The sequence below is a fragment of the Idiotropiscis lumnitzeri genome, chromosome 14 (genome assembly GCF_059441095.1).
Source record: "Idiotropiscis lumnitzeri isolate Australia: NSW breed Sydney's pygmy pipehorse chromosome 14, RoL_Ilum_1.0, whole genome shotgun sequence".
NCBI classification, from domain to species: Eukaryota; Metazoa; Chordata; class Actinopteri; order Syngnathiformes; family Syngnathidae; genus Idiotropiscis; species Idiotropiscis lumnitzeri.
In genome coordinates, this window is record NC_142404.1 from 9,887,957 (window position 1) to 9,908,519 (window position 20,563).

Consider the following 20,563-nt stretch of genomic DNA (forward strand, 5'->3'; position numbering starts at 1 on the left):
TGCAGATGTTGAACTCTGCAGAGTACATCCACTGTAATATACATGCTATTAAATAATCTAGAGCATTATTTTCCTCGTTAAGGCTGTATAGATGTGTTTGTAATGGCTCTGAATGACCCGATAAATTGCATCCCAAGAGTGTAGCAATTTTAAAATTGATTTGAGCATATAGTTTGTCTTACTTACCATTTGAATCAGAGAAAACAAAAAAACAAAACAAAGAATGAAATAAACAGGCTCAGTCTGACACATTTGGGCTTTATTGCTGTACAGGTACAATACTTATAAAACATAAACATGTAATATCACATACAATCTTTTTTTTTCTTTTCACAACCACTTGAATGCATCTTAACGTGTTCTGTAAATTATATACAAATAAAAACAGTAAAAAAAAAATCTAAACAATGAAAGACATCCCTGTTTATGTGCTAAAAATAATATTATATATATATAATAATAAAAAAAAAAATCACTGAACAGTGTGAGCTGATGTAGCACCACACATACATTTATAGACTCCTGATGCCCCCAAAACAATTAATCTACAATATTTTGGCTGCTACAATGAGATGGTGTGTGTGTGTGTGTGTGTGTGTGTGTGTGTGTGGGCGGCTTGTACTGTAGATGGATGACGAGGCATGAGACGGCGCGGTGATTCACAATGTGATGGGAAGCAGTCGTTCATGTAGAAGGTCTAATCTTTTTAGCATGTTTTAACAGCTGCAATGTTATCTGTTTGACATGTGGTCATGCAAACACTGTAGTAATAATAATAATAATACCCGTGTAACCATAGCAACCGGCATAACTGACCAAAATGTTGCGTCAAATGTTTGCAGAACTGTTTTTGCTTCCATCGAGGAGTACGGTTTGGGTATGCTCCATCCATCATTCTACATCAGCGGATAGGAGCTCAGTGGTAGTGTAGTGAGACACACAGCTGCCTTTCGTGAGTTGATTACGGCTCAGTGACCATCGGCTGAAATGTGAATGATAGCTTCTATGGACTCGCTGACTGACTATCGACAAATCGTGGGTGTTGTCGAAAATGGAAGCGCGGGTTAATGTAATGCTACGCAAGGCGGAGTGTGTAGGGTTGGGTCAGAGTAAGCGGTAGAAAATGGATGACCTTCCTTCACGACGGGAGTCGACTAGGACAGACTCTGGTTTGCTTGCAACCTTGAAAAGGATACGTGGTAGAATATAGATGGCGAGCGGTACACACAATTGACTGCGTGTGTGTGCACACTCTTGTAAAGGAACCCAAATTGGGTGAAAAAGCTAACCCAGTGCTGGGTCCAAAAGGGAGAGAGCTATTTTGGGTTATTTACACCCAGTGCGTTGGGTTGAGGATTTGACCCAGCACGTTGGGTCAAGATTTTATCCAACAAAAGGGTAAAAACTACTCATACTGCTGAGTTAAAGCTACTAAGAAATGCTTTACCAGGTTATCCAAAGCTGTGGTTAAAAAGGGAAAGTTCAAAGATGCTCACATGGCCTGTGAAAATCCTATCCCAGCTGATTTCGGACCATTTAACGACCAATCACCCAAAAGGACTGTTTCCTTCTAAGTTCTACTGACACCCTTCAATGTACCAAGGAGAGAAAAAAAAAAAACATCCTTTATTGCTGTTTTCTTTTTTGCTGCATCACATTTTTCTTCTTTAGTGAATTCACGTAAGGTGACACCGTAGCAGAATCCTAATTTACGATGTTTGGTTGCTATGTTTTAAGCAATATTTGAACAGAAATATGTTCAAATCGGTAAAATCGCGGAACTTGCATTTGTTCCACCACATTTAACTCATTCATTGCCATGGACATTTACATTCGTCAAGTACTTTTTTTTTGTAGGTGGGAAAGAGGGTCTCGCCTAATTTGTCTGTGCAATTCAGTAAAGGCTAAATGCTGTCATTGCTTCGCTTTGGATTTGGGATGACCACAGTTTTCCGACAGAAGGCGAAGACGAGGGCGTGAATCTTGGATGGTCACGTCGATTACGAGGGAGATCAATCAGTTCAAGTGTACAAACATCACAATTGAACAGAATACGTATATATGTCCGGTAAAAACATATGTGATGCGGTCGGTAGTAGAAAGTGTGTGTTGCTATTGTGTGAAAATATGACGTCGTTCATGTAGCAAATAAGGAAAACAGCTACTGACGGTCAACTTGGGTCATGCGGTGCATTGGCATGTTATTTAATCGCATATTTGTAAATAAATTATTTTGTCATCAGAAGCCCTTTCTTAGCCTTGTGGCTTGCAGTGAATATGTTAAAAAGGTTTGCTGAGAAATAGGAGAAGTATTAAGCAGTGAAGAATTGGAGAATAGAAACAAGAGAAGAAGACCACGTTTGTGGGTTGCATTTGAATTAGCGAGCGCTATGACATCATTGGCCTTCAAATGCAGCCACACTCAAATAGCTGCCATAGTTAACCATATCTGAAGATGCGGCAGTAAGCTGCCTTTGCCTGGCCAGAAATTCTGGCAATCACCATTTACAAGCGCCGTTTTGGCGCTGGTACCAACTCCAAAAGGAGGAATATTCACTGTTCAACACTCATTCCATGTCGCTGCCCAGAAAGTGGGCTACATACCGCGGTCGAAACGCAAGACATCAGGGGGTTACCATAGTGAGTTTTAAGTACTTCATGGAGAGTTGAATTTTCTTCGTCTCAGATGGGTTAAAAATACTCAATTGAGAAAGTCGGCGTATCACCATGATTAAACTTAAAAAAAAAAAAAAACACGGCATTGAAGGTATGTTAAGGTTCTCTTCCAGTCAGTCCAAGACGATGCTCAGCTAATGTGGTCGTGTCTTCTGATAAATCCTCATGGAATATGAGTACGTCACAATGCAGAGAAAACAGCCACAATTGATTGGTATGGCAGAATCAATCAGACACATTGAGGGCGATCAGGAGGAATGAGAAATCAATTAAAGCGATTGACACGTTGCGGTTCTGATGATTCCGATCCATCTTCCAAGATCTGGCGGTTGTTTGAGCCACACCTGGCGAATTAGTGAGTGCAATAAAACATCCATATAAGCTACGCAAACATATCCCATTATTGGAACAAAATGGCAGGCCAGGAGAAGGGAGGGATGAAACATTATTAAATAGAATAGAAACTATTTCATTGCCACTGACATTCTTAAAAACAAGGTATTCACATTTGGAAAACAAACTTCTCAGTCATTGCATCGAACCCAAGACATTCTTCCATCTGAGTCAGCATCGTTTCATCTCTGTGCTTCGACACCGGTCACTATTTACACAGCAGTTACCGTGGTAACACCCATACAGCTGCTCGGAGCCATTAGCAAGTTGGAAGGAGGTCAAACACCAAAGGGCGGCGGGGTGGGGGGGCAAACGAGTCGGTCAGTTGGGGTCCGGCGCTACAGAGGGTAATAGGTGCCGATTCTGTACAAACATGAAGGTCAATCTGCTTCGTTTCCACACGTTCCTCATTTGTATATTTCAACGAACAGTACGTGGAATCACAACTGGGGATGAGAACAGGGGTGGTTTTCTAGGACTCTCGCAGTCGTGACACTTTGGCACTGACAGAAGAAGCAATGACATACTGTATATCTAGCCGTTTTCGTTTGACTTCTTTTTCACCGCAAAGGTAAGTGCAGAAGAGTGCATTCGTCCAGAGTTTTCCCTCGAAGGCTGGCGGCGAAGAGAAATGCACCTTTGGAGTTCACCTGGTTAGCCTGCTCCGTTGTTGGCAGGCAAGGCTACTCAAGAGAAAGATTCCTGGAACCTGGAGTGCGTTGAAAGGCGTTGGTTGACGTGTAAACTTGAAAAGTTGCTGGAAAGCTCATCAAGTATGATCAGCAGCACCTCGTTTGGGAAGATGAACCATTTTGACCTTCCGACACCAACCACGCCATCTTCTTAAAATAAATATGACTATACATGTCCCTGGGAATCTTATTTCTGTTTGCTTTCCACGTAATTGTTTAGAGTCGCAAAGTGCTTGGTAAGTGGCAGGGTTGGGGGTGTCTTTTGCGGCTCAGAGGCCACTCGATCAGGTGTTCTCGCGTCATCACATCCGGGGTCATGGCGAATTCTTCCGGCTGGACCAGAGCAGTGCGGGCGGCAGGGGCGGAGACTGAGGCGGCGGACGGTGCTTCCAACCCTTCCGCCCCTCACACTGCGCCTGCCGCCAACGCAGGAGCTCTCGCAGGGTGTTGCCCGCATCCCCGTTGGAAAGGCGGAGCCTCTGGAACACCTGGGTTTAGACACAGGACCAGAGTCAGTCACATTGCGACCGACCGGACGAATACAGCGGAACCTCTAAAGCTGAATGGTGTGAAGTTCAACCACACGTTTTTGATGAAAAATATTTAATTCAGGCAGGGTTTACCAAATTTAAAGTTTCTGATTCATTCTTATTTGACCATTTTTTTTCGGACACCATGAATATACATTCAGGTTTTGGGGTAGTATTGAGGTCTTAAAAACGACTAGAACATTTTGATTTTCAAATGTATTTGGCTTTTTGTTTTTAATTCGCTTTTTTGTGACACCCCAACGGAAGGCTACCAGAGATGCCAAAAAGAGTAATAAAAATATGACGACTTGGCTCAGGGCTGCCCAAGTCCAGTCCTCGAGTGCATTTATCCAGACGGTTTCAGATGTCTCCTCCCTCCTCTAACACACCTGATTAAAATGATGTGGATTGTCATCAGGCTTCTATAAAGGTTGCGGATTGAGCTGAAGCAGGTTTTTTGGTGGAGGGAGACATCTAAAACAGGATTGGGGCGCTCTAGGACCAGACTTGGACACCCCTGACCGAGTTGATCAGTAAAATCTGGCGATGCAAATAAAAAAAAAACGACAATAGAATCCCCCAAAAAAGTCCTACACACAGCTAGTGTGAATTGGAAACAAACTAAAATTTTTGCCAGGTAAAAAGAAAATTCCTGACTTAAGCGTGGTTAACGTTCTCGACTGTCAAGAATGTTAAAATGTGAGCTAAATTGGAAAAAAAAAGATGCCATCAGTTTAAACCGGAAATGGGTTCTTTTAATTTCCATTTCTTATTTCGAAACATATACACATATGTGAACATATTTTGCATGAATTTAGAGGTTCCGCTGTAATTACATTCAGGTCAAGGAGGACCTTATAGGATGACATTTGAAGGTTGGGAGCAAAGTGCAGCATGGGTGACAAGCAGATGGGGGTTGTACGCAAGGAGACAAAAATCAAATAAATGGAGCAAAAAGATTGAGCACGTGTCATACTGTAATCAGGCAGCCATTAAAGACCGACGCCTGGAGTGCGGGAAAATTAGGACATGGCTATCGCTTGTATTGGAAAGAAGATGGAGAAGAATCCACTACTGGCGTGGCACCATCTCTCCCGAGATGATCGACGTCAGCCTGAAGCAGCAATGGAAATTCCTCGTCTGATTGACAGCTCTGGCAGAGACTCATTTACATGGACTGGATTTATCTCCTCAAAAGGGATCGTGTGTATTACAGTCAGGGTCATTCAGCGGGGATGATCTCCAAAACACGTACACATAGATGCACGCTCACGCGCACAGAGAACATTCGTCATCTGCGAGTGAATATGCAGGTAAATCAATCAGAGACGGGAATTCCAATCTGCCTCAGTCAGTAATTCCAGAAACAGGACTGAACATGGCTGATCCATACCAGAATAGGACATGGAGGTTATATTTTATAGATGACATCACATTACAAGCGGTGAGTCGCTAGCCTATGATAACATAATTGACTTGACACCTTCCGTGAAAATTCAGTTTACCTCCACAATCCAACAGGAGCTGAGACTAAAACTCAGCCTCAAACAGATCAATTGAACAATTCTATTACATTTTTTTGTAGTGGTAGTGTTGTACAATTGCATTGCATCAAACAGTCTATTATTTTGGACCACACTCCAGCTCAGGCATGGGTAACGGAAATGCTGGAGGGGGGCCACCATTTTTCTTGCTCTTAATATTTTCCATTTTTACAAATACACTTATCAATCCAGGTGTTAAAGAGCCACTTTTGTAACCCAACAATAAAGAGTTGAAGCTAGACAACAAATTAAGTGCATAATGTCATTCACTTTTCCAGTACCAATAAACAGCGGCACAAAACTGATGAAGAATTGCAAAAAATAGTTTTGTCAAATTTTTCAGGAAAATTAACTAACTCAAAAATTTTAGGCTATTGCGGTACTATGGTACTTGCATATCATTCCAAATCCGCAAAAGATTATTAGTCCAATTCTCATTGCAATATAGGGCAGTCGAAGACAGTGCAAATGCAACTAAGACATGCCTGCCATCTAGTGGTGATTGGTGATATTACAACTTAAAACCTAAGCCAACCCCTGCATGTTCACAGTTCAGTACCTGCAGATTGGCATATTCTGAGATTTTTTTTTTCCCATTTGATAATTTTTTTTTCCATGTATTGTATTTCTCCATTTTTTAGTTTAGTGACTAAACTTGACGGTGCAATGGCTGGACGAGCAAAGTTGTCTAGTTCACACACTGCAACGGTGATCTGCAAGCTTCTTGAAAGCATTTCGTAGTGGAACATGAACAAGAATTTGGTGCACGAGTGCTTAATATGATGTAGGCTATGAATGAATGCGGACTCGCAAGCTTCAGCTGACCGTAAGCGATGCTTTGCTGTGATCCGTATCGGTTTGGGAAGCGGGAAGTTATCGGTTATCGTATCATGGAAAGAGCAGTTATCGTGCATCCCTAGTTCTTACTATAACTACAGAGCGTGCGTGTTCCATGGAAAAAAAATGGTTTTCAAAATAAAACATTTTAAAGCTGTAATTGCCGTACTGTGATACGATGAAACGTCAATATTTTTGCTCACAGTAATCATACTGTAAAAAACGAATACTGTTTTATTCAGCTTTAGTAGTGCTCTAATTGATATTATACGTTCCCCTTGAAGATATAAAATAAATATATACATGCAAAATGTAATTCGACAACCTCATATGCAATGTGATTGTGATCTCAATACTTTGTGAGCTGGAGGTGGAAAGTCCCAGTGCAAAGTTTTTGACTGGTGCTGCAGGTTCAGCAGGGATTATTGCTCTGCCTAATATCCTTTACTTTACAGAGCGAGAGAGCGAGAGAGAAAGAGAAAGAGAGAGAGAGAAAGAGAGAGTGAGAGAGAGTTTGATAAAGCCGGCATGCCTCAAAGTTCGTGTCCCTGTTTAACCCGAAAAGTCGAGGTCATTCTGAGCGCAGTGCGGTCAAGTTCTTCCACTCCACATTAGGAAAACAAGGACTTTGTGGACTTTCTGCAACTGAGGGATTCTCCTGTTTAAACAGAGGAAGGGCTATCAAACACAGCTGCTAAGAAGGTCACCATAGGGGAATGACGAAGGCCGCATCATGAAATGTATTCCATTGGACGTGTGATTCTTTGATAAGAGCCACTGGTACGCGGGTCGCATTTTACATTTCCAAAAACACAAAAAAAAACAAAAAATACAAGAAAGCCAACTAAAATTGCCCTTCTCTTCAGTTTAACGATAACGGTTAACTTATTTTGAAGGAGGTACGCATAAATTCGGATGACACGTCTCTTCAACTAACTTCTTGACGACAACCAAGACGCTGAAAAAAAGCCTGATTGAAAACAAAAGGTACAAATGAAGGATGCAGACAAGCAGGAGTCTCACTTGTTCTGGAATCAGGTGGTGATGATACAAAGGCATCTGTTTCCAGAAGAGTTTCTCATTGGATAAAAAAAAAAAACGACCAAAAAATTGCCAAAAAATAAATGCAAAAAAAAAAATGGGATGATTGATTATATTTGGCTAAGGACATTCAAAGAAAAAATGATTCAAACACCAATGATGGGATTCCCATCAGCGCCGTCATGAACTCACAATGGATTCGATGGAAGCATTATTACAGAATGAATTTCAGGATGGACTCACCACATCCCTACATGTGGACTGCGGCGGCTTCCAGTAAGCCCCCAATCACTGACACCCCCCCCCCCCCCCCAACCCCCTCGTCGATTAGAGGGCGGCCCCAGCTCCAAATGGAGAAAAATTGAGATGGCCCCTCTGGAAGATAAAGGATAAAATGATACTCCTGTGGTCATTGAATAAACATATGAGGACATATTGACAAGATGATCATAGATCTCGAAAGCGCTCATCAAGGGCTTTAAGCGGACATGTGACTCGATGGGGTTTGTCGCACATTGATTTTTCATCATGTTACTGGTTGAACTTTGAACTGAGGCGCTCCCCCAGGCGGTCAAGGTTAATTACCACTTAAAAGTGGGCAGCTGGGAGGCTGTCTGTCTTCCTCTTATACGGCCACCCAATTTGGAGACAATGTGATGAAAACGGTGGATTCTGTTTTGTGAAAGATATTAGTGTGGTCAATACTTGGGGCAATATTTAATTTATTTTTTTATTTTACACAGTACTTGCTAAATACAGTAAATTAACAACAACCCACATGGTTTGTTTTGGTGCCTTCGTGTCATTTAGATGCTTGTAAATAAGCTCTAGAGCTTCATATTTGAATAATTCAAACCTCGCTATATATAATTAGTCTATGCATCACTCTGTGGCAGTTCCCAGGACACAAATAGTTCTTGTCGCCAATGTTAGTTATCGGTATGCGACGCAGCGCACGTAACGAGGTCGTGTGCGCGTCAGTGTGTGTGTATGTATGCGTGTGTGCGTGTTCAAGGCTTTAAACTCAATCCTGCAACCAAACACCTGAGTGCGGCGGCAGCGAAAGCTTGCACGTCACGGGTGCCATATGTTGCCACGGGGAGGCCGCTTTCCTCAAAATGTAAACAAAAACAGAACGAACTAAAAACTTCAACAGCGCTCTGGCTTGCTGTTTGTACATAGAGGGACTTGTTACATATTACGCCACATTATTGCATGTATCCATATTTATGACTGACCATAGTTCGATTTTCACTTGACAAATTAAATTCGAAATTCCAATCTCATTTTAACACTTTAAAGCAAATGCACATAAACAATCTGTTAAAGTGTATTTATTGTTATATTTGTGAATATATTTGTAGATATGTATTATATTTAAAATAATATAGTGCTTCCCTTTATGATTTGCTCCTATATTGTCACGTAAGACTGTGCTTTTATTACAAAGATTTTGTGTGTGTGTGTTACCTGCGTATGGTGGCTATCCATGTGCCTGTGCAGAGAGGATGTGGACATATTTGACTTGACGTGGCTCTCGTCCTCCAGCGAACCTGAACACACAATCCAATGAGGCGTCTTATAACGAGACGTCACGATCATTAACAGCCGTAATTAGCGCAGAATGATGAGTGAAGTCATTTTATTTATTCACACTACATCTTTGAAAATTATCAATTTGGACAATGTAGGTCGAGGCAAAAAAAAAACAAAAAAAAAGTGCGCCTACCATTGGAGATCTGGTTTCCGTTCTCAATAGCAGCGTGGCTTGACGAGTGAACAGAATGATTATTGGCGTTCTTGTCCTGAAGCTGCAGCGATGGCGAGGATGGAGCGGAGCCACACTCTTCCCGGCCAGGTAAATTGATGTTGGAGTTGAAACCTGGGAAAAGCACACGTGTAAGGATCCGGATTTGCTTTTGTGGAGGTAAGTAGATTTTTACCTCGGCTACATTTTAAGGCTCATCTCCAAACAACCTTTGAGTCATTCTATTTCAAAACAGTTTTTTTGTAAACCACATTGTATCTAACAGGTAGGAGAAATGTATTTGAAAGGAGATTGAAAACGGATGACTTCAGCACAGAGGACGATGTGAAGTATAATTCTGCAGCCTCTCGCCTGAAGTAGCCACAACAGGGTAGGCTAACATTAGCAAGAGTGTTTATTTGTCATTTCTGGTTGTGTGTCCTAAAGCGTTCCAATGGTGCTGTAATGGGGAGTCTGCTCGACAACAGCGGTTTACGTCACCCAGATGGTATTGACCCCTGGCTGAACACGAGTACTCGAAATAGCATCACGTCGTTCCAGTGGAAAAGTCGCATTAGTGTAGGGTTGCAAAAAGGGCCAAGGGGTTGCTTAATTGTTTCCCCCCTAACTTCACAATGCATCAAACTAGGCAGCACGGTGGACTAGTGGGTGTAATGTCCGCTTCACAGTTCTGATGGGGTTAAATTGTGGCCTTCTTGTGTGGATTTGGATGTTCTCCCTGTACTTGTGTAGGTTTTCTCAGGGTACGGATAACATATTCCTACAAACATGCATGTTAAGATAAATAAAGACTGTATCCAGATAATCCATTTCCGGGGTGAATCTAGCCCATCTAAAGGTTCCGATCAAAATTTGAATTTTGTGGGTCTGTCTGCCCCAATCTGTGCATCTGTGAGTTCTTTCATTGTGCTGTGCAGTATTTGGCATTCAGTCAGCGGCATCTGGCCTGTAGGAAGGCGACTCCATATGACCTGGCAGCGTGTCCTCTGGGCTCACATGTTTTTACGCTGAATGGGTAATTGTCTGCGACTTCATACGTGCAGACCCGTGTGAGTGTGAAGCCGTCAAGTACCATCCTATTCCTATTCTTCTTCCCCACTCTAAAACACCAGAAGTGCTGATTTTTTTTGGGATTATAACAACAAGTCCTATAGCTAAACAAACTATTCTGGGAATGTGTTTCTCCCCCTCCGCCTCCAGTTCATCTAGCGATCCATTCATCCGTCCATCCTGGGCACGGTTACACCTAAATATAAACACACCACCCTCAACTTGTGTTCCCAGTGGGCCGCCACGCGTTAGTGGGCGACACAGGTAGAGCGAGCAGGGCGGCGATGAGTCATGTCAGAATCACAACGATACGACAATGACGAAGAGCTTGTGTTGTGCTCAACTCCTGGCATGGAATGCTGCCGCCGAGGCGAGGGGGCGGAGACAGGGGAGAGTCTTATGACAGTGATTTCCTCCAGCCTGCCAAGACCACCTGCCCTCTCCCACTGGCATTCCGGTAGTTTGCTCATTCCCCGAGGATGAGGGAGGCAGCTGATCCTCACAGAGATGTCTAGGATAGCGACCGTAACCTCTGGCCCCGCCTCCAGCGTCAGGTATCACACTGAGCCACTTAACGGTCGAGAGGGAACGGAAGTGGAGCATCCTGTTAAGCCCGTTGGCATCCCGCCGCTCTCAGATCTAAGTGGGCCGCTTTGCTTGGCCTACTCAAAATAACAGCAAGGTTGTGATCCCCACCACCCGCCCCCTAAAGTGCCAGCGCCAGCTTCCCCTGTCACAAACCCAGTTTCCATCAGGCCAGCACCGTGCCTGCGTAGGAGCGCGTGCTCACCCGTGAAAAAAGCCAGGAACGTCACGGCAGGCCAATGTATCAGCGCGAGCGCTCCCATTCCGCCTCTTATAAGGCCTTCAGCCTCTTGCTCGCTGAACTCGTTATGGCAACGTGACAGCGGCGACCCTCGGGTAAGAAAATACACAAGCCCTGTGACGGCAACGGCATCACGCACTTTCGCTTGAATGCAATTTCTAGAATCTCTTAGATAACTGTCGAGGGTCTCCCGGAAGGCCGCTTTTGGCCCTGCACACGGGTTTCTGTAGAACATGAGTGAGCTGTTAAATATTTGATAGGCATCCTCATCATTCCGCTGCTCATGTATTATTAACCTCGCCACAACTAATACTCCTCCAGGAAACAGCCACTCAGATGAAAACAGCATGAGAGGACAGTTTCTCCCTCCGCTGGAGTGTTCTCATGAAGGAGTGAAAATTAAACTTGATTCAAACCCCGTCCCAGGTTGTCCGACATTTGTCCGATTTCAAGTCTGATTGGCTGATGTAATGAGCGATCAGACGACCTATTTGCCAACGATCCTGAGAGATTATCCTGTGGTGTGTGGTGTTTTAAGAGTGATTATTTCCTTCCCAATCCGCTCAGAAAATTGACAAATGTTAATGGTAAAACCGTTCAATATTTATGATGTCAAATATCTACGTGGTCAAAACCGTGCTCCAGAAATTAGTGCGAGTGTGCATCTTTCTAATAAAAGACGATTCGATACGTACCCCAATATACAGGGTGAGATAGGATTCAAGAAGAGTATTTTTTATTTTTTTTTAAGGGAAGCGATTCGATTCACTGACTAAAATCAAGATGAATTTCCGATTCAATTCTGTTTTCGTGCCACGCCTGGAAATTAGCTTAAGAACACAAATGCCTATTTGGGGAAATTTGGTCAACCCTGATCGTGATGAAAGAAAAAGAGAGAAATGGTTTTGTTGTTATTATTATTATTGCAGTTTGACAGAGAGAAATATTATCACCGTGATTTGATTTTGATTTCACCTTGAAAGTCAACTAGACTTTTGAAGACACTTGACCAAGGTCTCCAGGACTTTTAGTTGGTACCTGAGTAAACTTGAAAGCCCCCAATGCACCAACATTAATGGGAATGTTGTACCACAGGGCTTTTTTTTTTTTGTGTATATATAATGCACACAGAATTTCACCGCTTCCAGTAACTTGCACTTTGGCACCAAATTGTGGATGTTTTCAGGCTGTAGATTGCCGTGGTCTTATGTGACAACAGCGTTTCAGGGAACAGAAAGGTTGTTTTTTTTAATATTTTTGTCCATTTCCATTTGAAAACAGTTTTGAGTAAATGGCCCCTTCGGGCTGCAGTAATTACGGTCTTATTCTTCTCAGTTTATGGACTTTTTATTGGACTGTTTGCTCCTTCTAATTAGCTTTCACTATAGATCCCATCTTTGTTCACATAAGCAATGTTTCAGTCATAGCCCGTCTATGCCACTTTACCTAAACAGGCCTTTCCAGGAACAATCATGTCACGCTTTTTTTTTTCTCACAGGAAAAAAAATACAAGCACTAAGTGAAGTGGTGATAAGACTAAATGTGATGATCCACACACGGCACCACAAACTCAACTAGATATGGACAGTCATAAAACACTTAAACCATACTGTATACTGCACATGCACTACAGCGGCAGCAGGATGAAATGTGCCACAGCTGGCAGGATAGACAACAAGGTCAGCGATGGCTGTTACTCATTATCTGTTCCCGGCGCATGGACGCGGCTCTTGTTTTTTTTTTCCCCCCTATAGGAAGGGGTCACGTTTTAGGGGGCGTGACAAATCCGTGAAGAACACATTGTGACAATGATTATATGCAGGGGAAATATGTTTTGCCCCATTTTAGTATAAAGGTCAGCCTTTCCATCAGCATCCGCAGGTCACCAGGCTCTAAATTACTACTTGCATTATGTAACGCCGCTTGGCAAGATAATCCCGCTAGCCCATTAGCTATCATGATATATCTGCAGTCGTCAAAGGATGCCAAGGCTGCATTCGGGAACAAATGGCTCTCATGTGCCGATTGCCAATTGCGAGAACACCTCGCAATATAAAAAAGTGGATTTTCAAGAAATGAATTATCTACAATGAAAAACAGAGGAGTATTACTTGTATGTTGCACTGTACTGCAGAGTAGAAGGTAATCCACCCGGCACCCCAATAAATCAACTCCAGACTTGGATCATGAACTTGTAACAGTAAATACAGCACAAAATTGACACGCGCCGAAGCAGGTGAAAGAGTACAATAAAGCAGAGGTTAACTTGCCATCACCCCCACACTAATGTCCATCTGGCCCATGGGTTCACTGTGTGCAGTCGGCGCACATGCGGCAAACAATGAAAAATGATGCGAGGAGCTTTATGGTCATGTTTTATGTGTTACAAGTACAGTGGAACCTCTGAAGCTGATCAATGTACAATTCAGCATTGTCTCCGTGGGGGAGGGGGTGAGGAGGGATCTTCCAGTAATAACAACATCACGTGCTTGGGTCTTAATTATTGGGAAAATACTGCTGTGAAGTCAAACTAAACTAACATCTTGCATCACACGAGCATGGGATTATCTTTTGCTTTTTTTTTTTTTTTTTTTCAGTATGACTCCATTGTCGCTTTTCGTCAACATATTTGATATTTTTCATGGTTTACATTTTTGCCTACACTTGTAAGACCAGCAAGAATTAAAAAAAATGACAAGCTTGTTTATTATTAGGGCCTGAGCAGCAGGCGGTGCAAATCCCATACTGGATTTGCAGTTGGGTATTTTACTTCCAACAAATGAATCGGCTTTTCGGAGGCCGCAAAATTCCAGAATATTCACTACTTTTTTGCAAAACCAAAAGTATCCCTGTGAAAATATATTTTAGGGGTCCTAAATATGACCCACTAAAACGCAGTCAGTACTGCACCCTGGAAATAGGGCAGCCATAGCCATCTAAACAGTTGAACAGGTAGTGTGTGTGTCATTTTGTTTTACAGCGGGCATTTTGGGTGAACTCCGGGGCTCATATTTTGACTACTAGTAGTGAATTTATCCAAATTGTCAGAGAGCAAGTATTCTAGACAGACGAAAAGGTTTGTTGGTGCCACAGCATCTTTCGGCAAAGCAATGGCAAAATTGAATGATCGTTTTGAAGGGTTTTCATTTATATTGCTCTATGGAACTGGCAAAACAATTTGATTTCAGAAGTTCCACTTTATCATAAAAACGTGTGTTGGAGTGACCAACCTCCGTCTCGCATCTTGCGCCCCGTCGAGGACTTTCTCAGCAGGCTGCGCCCTGTGCTGAACAAGGTGTTGAGCTCATCTAGGGGACTGGTTAGGGGTCTTCCATTGGCCGGGTTGAACAACAACGGCGAGGAGGAGCAGGAGTGTGCTCTTCGAGGTTCCGGGCGGGACATCTTGCCCGGGGAGTAAGGGGGCGGCTTCCCCAGCGGCTCCACACTTGGTCTCTGTGACGTGAGAGCCTTGGAGGAGTCTGATTGGGTCCCGGTGACCGAAGCCGTCCGCGTCAGTGCAAGGAAACTGGCCTCAGGGGGGAAGGGGAAGTGAGAAGGTGGTCTGTATGGAGGAGGTGGGCCACTTGTGGTAGAAAGAGGAAGTGGCGGAGTTAGTGGAGGGGTAGCCTTCTTCTCCGGCATGAGGACGGTGAGGCTCGGGGAGGAGTCGGCCCTCTGGCGCACATATTGAGGTGACAGTGGGCTGTCTGGACCTGCAGAGTAGTTGAGATTGGTCTCAAACACCGGCAGCTTCTTGACCTCCAAAGGAGTGAGGGGCGACTCATCTGAAGCGGGGGAACAGGTGACGGGGGACGGCGGGAACACAAGGAGAGGTGGTCGATGCGGGAGCAAGTTGGGGAAGGGGGCCGGAATGTCACAGCTGCCATCTTTTCCATGCTGAACTCTGGGAGCGCCACCGATCATTGCGGTTTGTGGGTAAGCAATGTCCAAAGCTGCCGTCACCCCTGACGTCACCCGCTTTCTCTCCTCGCTCTGAGGACGACACATGTTGGATGTAACCAGGCCGAAGCTGAGAACATCCAGCTTGGTCGGTTTGGTTGCAGCGACAGATGGAGGTGCAGCATCATCAGGCGGGAAGAAGGACATTTCCTCGTAGACGGCTTCTGAGTCCGCTTCTTCTGGGCTGTTGGGTGGCTCCTGGAGGCTCCGAGCACGGGGCTGAGAGCCGAGCATCTCAATGTAGATGTCCTCTTCGTCCTGACCCTGGTAGAGACTCAACGCTAAGCCCTGCGGGGCATCCAGAGAGGCCGCTTTCTGCATCAAGGCGCCGGCGCGTGACAACAGTGCTGTCTTGACATCAGCGGGGCGCAGCTGGTGGAGGAGAGGCGCCACAGCATTGATCTCCTCGTATGAGCCCGTCAGCTTGGTGTTGGGACTGCGCTTGGGTTTGGGCGGGGGCACCTTCCTCATGGTCGTGTAGTCATCGCTGTGGGGGCGAGGCTTGGACGCTGAGGAAATATTAAGAAAGTTAAAAGAATGATCACCAGAACTCTCTGTGGGAATTGGGAATCACAAATCCCAAAATGAAAAAAAATGACAGATTTCTGACATCAATTTTGGGATCAGATATAAAAAATAAATAATAGATATAACATATATAATAACATATTCAAAACTGTTGGGAAAGTTTTTTTTAATTCTAAATAAAAATGGCTTACCTTAACTTGAATCCTGCATGGCATTGTGGCCAATGTTAGAATCGCGATTGGTTATTCCAAATCATTACAAAAGTTCTGGGTCTTATAAATATGACCAATTAAATAAAAAATTGAATATTAAAATACAACTCAGCCCGTTTTTACATTTCGTATTTTTGATCTGATCTTAACATTCAAATACAAATTACGTATAAGTTTAAGTATAAATTGCAAATCAGAAAAATATCTAGTCACTCTTCCATGTTGAGTTTGTTGAATGGAAATATGAAATGATAAACGCACGAGCAACCATCTGTCATGTCGTCTCAAATCAAGTGCATGTACCTGCAGGGTCTGTCGGGGAAAGCTGGGATTTGGGGGGACTCCCAGCTGGTGAAGCGCAGCCTTCTGGAGTGGGGCTCTCTTTGACCGCCATCACCAAGCCGGCACTAACCACCTCGTACGACGCACTCAGGCGCGTGTTGGGGTCCCTTTTCGGTTTTGGGGGAGGTTGCTTACGAGGCGAGGATGCGGCACAACTGCTGGTAGCGTCCACGTTGCTGTGAGCGACTTGCTGCAGTACTGGTTTGACAGCTGGGCTGGTGGTAGAGTGTGTTGTATTCTCCATAGCCAGGGGGAGGGGCACCGAGCTGGATCGAAAGTGGCGAATGACTCGACTTCCCCCATTACCGGCACCCTCGTGGACTTTTCCAACTTTTTCCATAACCCTGCACGTCACATGAATAGTTAGAGCACGACACAGTTAAGATTGTAGATGAATGCTTCTATCCATCCATCCACCTATGCCCATAAAAGCCCCTTAAAAGTTATTTACATATGAATGTAAAATCATACATAATCTGAATTGACAAGATTTTTTTGTATTATTATAAACCCCAAAAATATGCAAAATAAAACTGCATCTGATGATATGAATTCACTACACCCTACAAGAGTCAGACCAAAATGAAATCAACAAAGCAGTATTTGCCAAACATTTTCATTTCGTTTTCAGCGCTAAAGCCTTTTATTTGAGCGCAGAATTACAGTTGCACATCAACTGTCACGCCACAAATACGAGCTAAGGAGGCCAATTGGAGGATAAAGAGACAAGAGATTATGCTTTAGATCTAATCTCGCTACAGTAATTTGATCATATCCAGTTTGATATTTCCTACGCTAATCTCAGGGAACCATCTGTCCGTCCTGTGATTGCATGCGGAGGGGTGTGGGTGAGGCGGAGAGGGGTTGAGGGTGGCATGTGGGAGGCTATGTGCGTAAGTGATGAGGGAAGGAATTTGGAATTTGGGCAGATAAATTAAGTTGATTTCATTGAATTTGAGCATGTGTAGCCACACTGCCTCAATCAAATCCTTGAATGAAACCTTTCATAGTAATCCCTTTTACCCACTCGCCAAAGAATGTGGGCGTGCGTGCGCCAGAAAGCAGATGTTATACGCACAAGGACCCTTTGCTCAAGGACACCTCAAAGTCAGATCTTGTACAACAATAAATTCGTATCTAAAACATTGCACAAATGTTGCTGATACGGTTCTTGTATCGGATTCTCCAGAGATTGTGCAAGTGTACCGTACCTAATGTTGTGGCTTTTGAGCGTAAATGTATCCTGTATTTGTAAACGTAGCCTCAATTAGCCTTCAGAAAAGCCTTTAGAGTTGGGATTGTTTCGATATAAGGTTGTTTGAACTAATGGGGGCTTTTATTTTTGTTCCAAGTGTACAAAGACCTTTAGCAGTGTACAGGTAAGAAGTGTTTTTCAGTCACAATACATTATTTAATATGGAATTTTATTTCATTTTAAAAATTAATGAAGACTTGTTAGATTTGCATGTAAAATTCAACATTTCACTAACATGTTTTATTTGATTATTTAGAATAAATTGACGATTTATTTCATGACAGATTGATCTAAAGTAAAAAAAAAAATTCATTCAAGAATTGTTAGCATAAACAAATACGACATATTTGCCCACCCCTTTCCTGTATCAATCGATGACATCGCGTCACAGAGTCCGCGACTCACCTTTTCACCGGTTGCTCCTCCTCCTTGCCGACCGGATCGGGCCTCTCCCCGAGCGGCGGGCTACTGCCAAGGGTGGCGGTGAGGATGAGGCCGTTGTTGCCGTGACAGCGCAGGCGGTCGTTCTCCCGCGCGATGTCAGACGCGTTCTGTATGACGAGGCGGTCGTAGGTGCGCAGCCCCATGTCCTCCGCCCCCTGCAGGAAGCGGTGCACGCTGCCCTCGTTCTTGTGCCGCGACGACAGTCGGCGACGGACGCGCCGCCGGACCAGCCAGCCACGCACGACTGAAAGGAAGAATTTCACAAATTCATATATTAGATTGGTGCTGTGCTACAATGGCTGACGCAGAATCACCATTTCGTAAACCACGCACCCCCTGTTTGTTGTATTGAGGTACCCACAAAGGAAACTTGAGTCATCAATAGTTCTTTTTTTACCTTTCTGACAGGTGATGATCTTTTTATGTAGCTGGTAGCAGCGGTCGTTTAGCTGGTCTGCCTGCCAGTATTTGAGAAACACTTTACTGCTGCCCACCTAACGTGCCCGAAAAAACACAAATGATGAGGTTAAAGAGGCAGTAATGCATACAGCAACCAGTGAGACGATGGGAGAGCTGCGATGTATGACAGATGCATGGGTATGGGGTGTTGACGCAGAATTCAATTTTAAAAAGAGGGCGGAAGGAGTCAGCGTGGTGTTTGGGAGGGGACAAGGGGGTGCTGGGGTGAGTGACACCCTTCAAGCAGCTACTTGTAGAAGGGACGTCCAAAAAGCCAACATTGTGGAGAAGTGTGTGCGTGTGTCTGCAGCTGATGTGACCCCGTGAGGTCAGTGACTCAGACACAACAGCAGTCTGGCAGACGGGACCAACAGGAGGGAGGGTGGGTGGTTCCGAGGGGCTCTCCATTTATGTGTGTGTGCGTGTGCGTGAGCAGCTACGAGGGAAGAATGATGATGAGGTGGGACAGCTGGAACGTGTTGATGACGATTCCAAGGAATCTCTGACAAACAGGGAGGCGGGGGTCCGGGGATTAAGTCATTTGGCGAAATCTTTTGTTAGCGATGGGAAGACAGAAAAAGGCGCACACCTGCCATCCCTGCAGTTTGGTCTGCTGCAGCACACAGCGACACTTCTCCTCTGCCGATAATTTCCACTTGTCGCCCAGCGTTGGCACAACGAGATCCTTGTATCTGAGATGTACAAAAACAAATAAAACATGAGAGGAGAGCGAAAAATCGTGCTCAACTTGAAGAAGAGGCCTTAGTTGGAGAGAAACAATAGGTTCAAAGGTCATTTTTGAGGGGGGGTCAAAGACCAGCAAAACAGCATCTGTTCCAGTTGGGGTTGCCCGGGGCAATTGTGGCTTTGAATGGTCAGCCCGGATGACGACATTGGTCTGTTATGTTTATCTGGAATTGAGCTATGTTTAGTTATAAAAACGTTTCATTAGAAAAGTGCGTCATGGTTGTGAGGCCAGAATAATGTAAATATGAACGACCTCTTTAGAAAGTCTGCCGCACGGAACAGATCGTGAAGCAACACATTTGTTTTGAAGCAGCTCAAAGGAATGCAGACCAATAAATCAGTGCGTTTTCCAAAGGCCACATTACCAGTCCATCCACTCACCATCAAGATAAGGACCCGCTGAGTGTTAAAGCTCTTCAGTCAGCGACCCGTTCGCCTCCAAGGTGGGGTTAAAAAAAAAAAAGGTTTGTGGCGCTTTAAAGCTTGGAAACTGTTTTGGAATACAGGTCAAACTTGATTTGTTCATGTAGTAGAGACATTTTATGATCATACAAGTGTAAAATTTTGAGGAGGAGTAACAAAATTGTCTGAGAGGTCACTTATGTCACATTAAGACTAAACACAGCTCACTCGTCATTCTTTTTCCAACAAATTGTCTTCTCGGGAGCTCAAAACTAAAACTTTTTCTTTCAAACGGTTGTATCTTTGTAAAAATAGATGCATGTACACATATAGCAGCAGTTTCTCCAACGAGTAAGAAATTTCAGTGGGCGTCACGACAGGACAGACCGCAAAGGAGCCATGCGGAAAATTTCAAATCAAATCCATCCAGTCAAATTCAATTCAAAAATCAACCTTGCTTTCAAACGAGCATCAGTTCGAGACATAAAAACAGGTGTGCGAGAGTCCATTCATCGCTATAATTATTGACTGGCTTGAACCGCATTTTACTGAGCAGGACAGAGATGCGCCTTTGAGCTGTACTTTATTCTTCCACACATGACACACTGTACAGGTCGTTTGTGGAGAACACTCAATATGAGATGTGTTGTTTTTCTTGCAGATTCAACACTGCCTTTTTTATTGACAGTGAAATTGAAATGTGTCCAAATTTGACTTATTTTCCTTCCGTCGCTCAATTTCTTAACTATTCGTTACCGGTGCATTTTCGTTGTCGCTTTTTGTGGCCCCTTGCTGTATTTTTTACTGATTCTGTTCGTCCGTGTGTATATCAAGAGTGTAAACGCAGCAAATCATAT

The 20,563-nt window shown here is 43.9% G+C and overlaps 1 protein-coding gene across 5 annotated transcripts in view; it reads right to left on the bottom strand.

The window, feature by feature from the left end:
- Positions 1-244: 244 nt before the first annotated feature.
- myo16 (myosin XVI) overlaps positions 245-20,563 on the bottom strand; it is a 100,543-nt gene continuing 80,224 nt past the window's right edge. For 4 of the 5 annotated variants that reach the window (XM_088315425.1, XM_088315424.1, XM_088315422.1 and 1 more), the window contains 8 exons: positions 19,147-19,249; positions 18,496-18,592; positions 18,060-18,342; positions 16,361-16,743; positions 14,588-15,826; positions 9,443-9,595; positions 9,184-9,266; positions 245-4,249 (listed from right to left, as the gene is read on the bottom strand). In XM_088315425.1, coding sequence (XP_088171551.1) covers positions 4,076-4,249; positions 9,184-9,266; positions 9,443-9,595; positions 14,588-15,826; positions 16,361-16,743; positions 18,060-18,342; positions 18,496-18,592; positions 19,147-19,249 — 2,515 coding nt within the window. In that variant the 3' untranslated portion in view covers positions 245-4,075. Of the gene's footprint in view, positions 4,250-8,031; positions 8,089-9,183; positions 9,267-9,442; positions 9,596-14,587; positions 15,827-16,360; positions 16,744-18,059; positions 18,343-18,495; positions 18,593-19,146; positions 19,250-20,563 lie in introns of those variants that run through there. The other variant, XM_088315426.1, reaches the window with a different exon arrangement.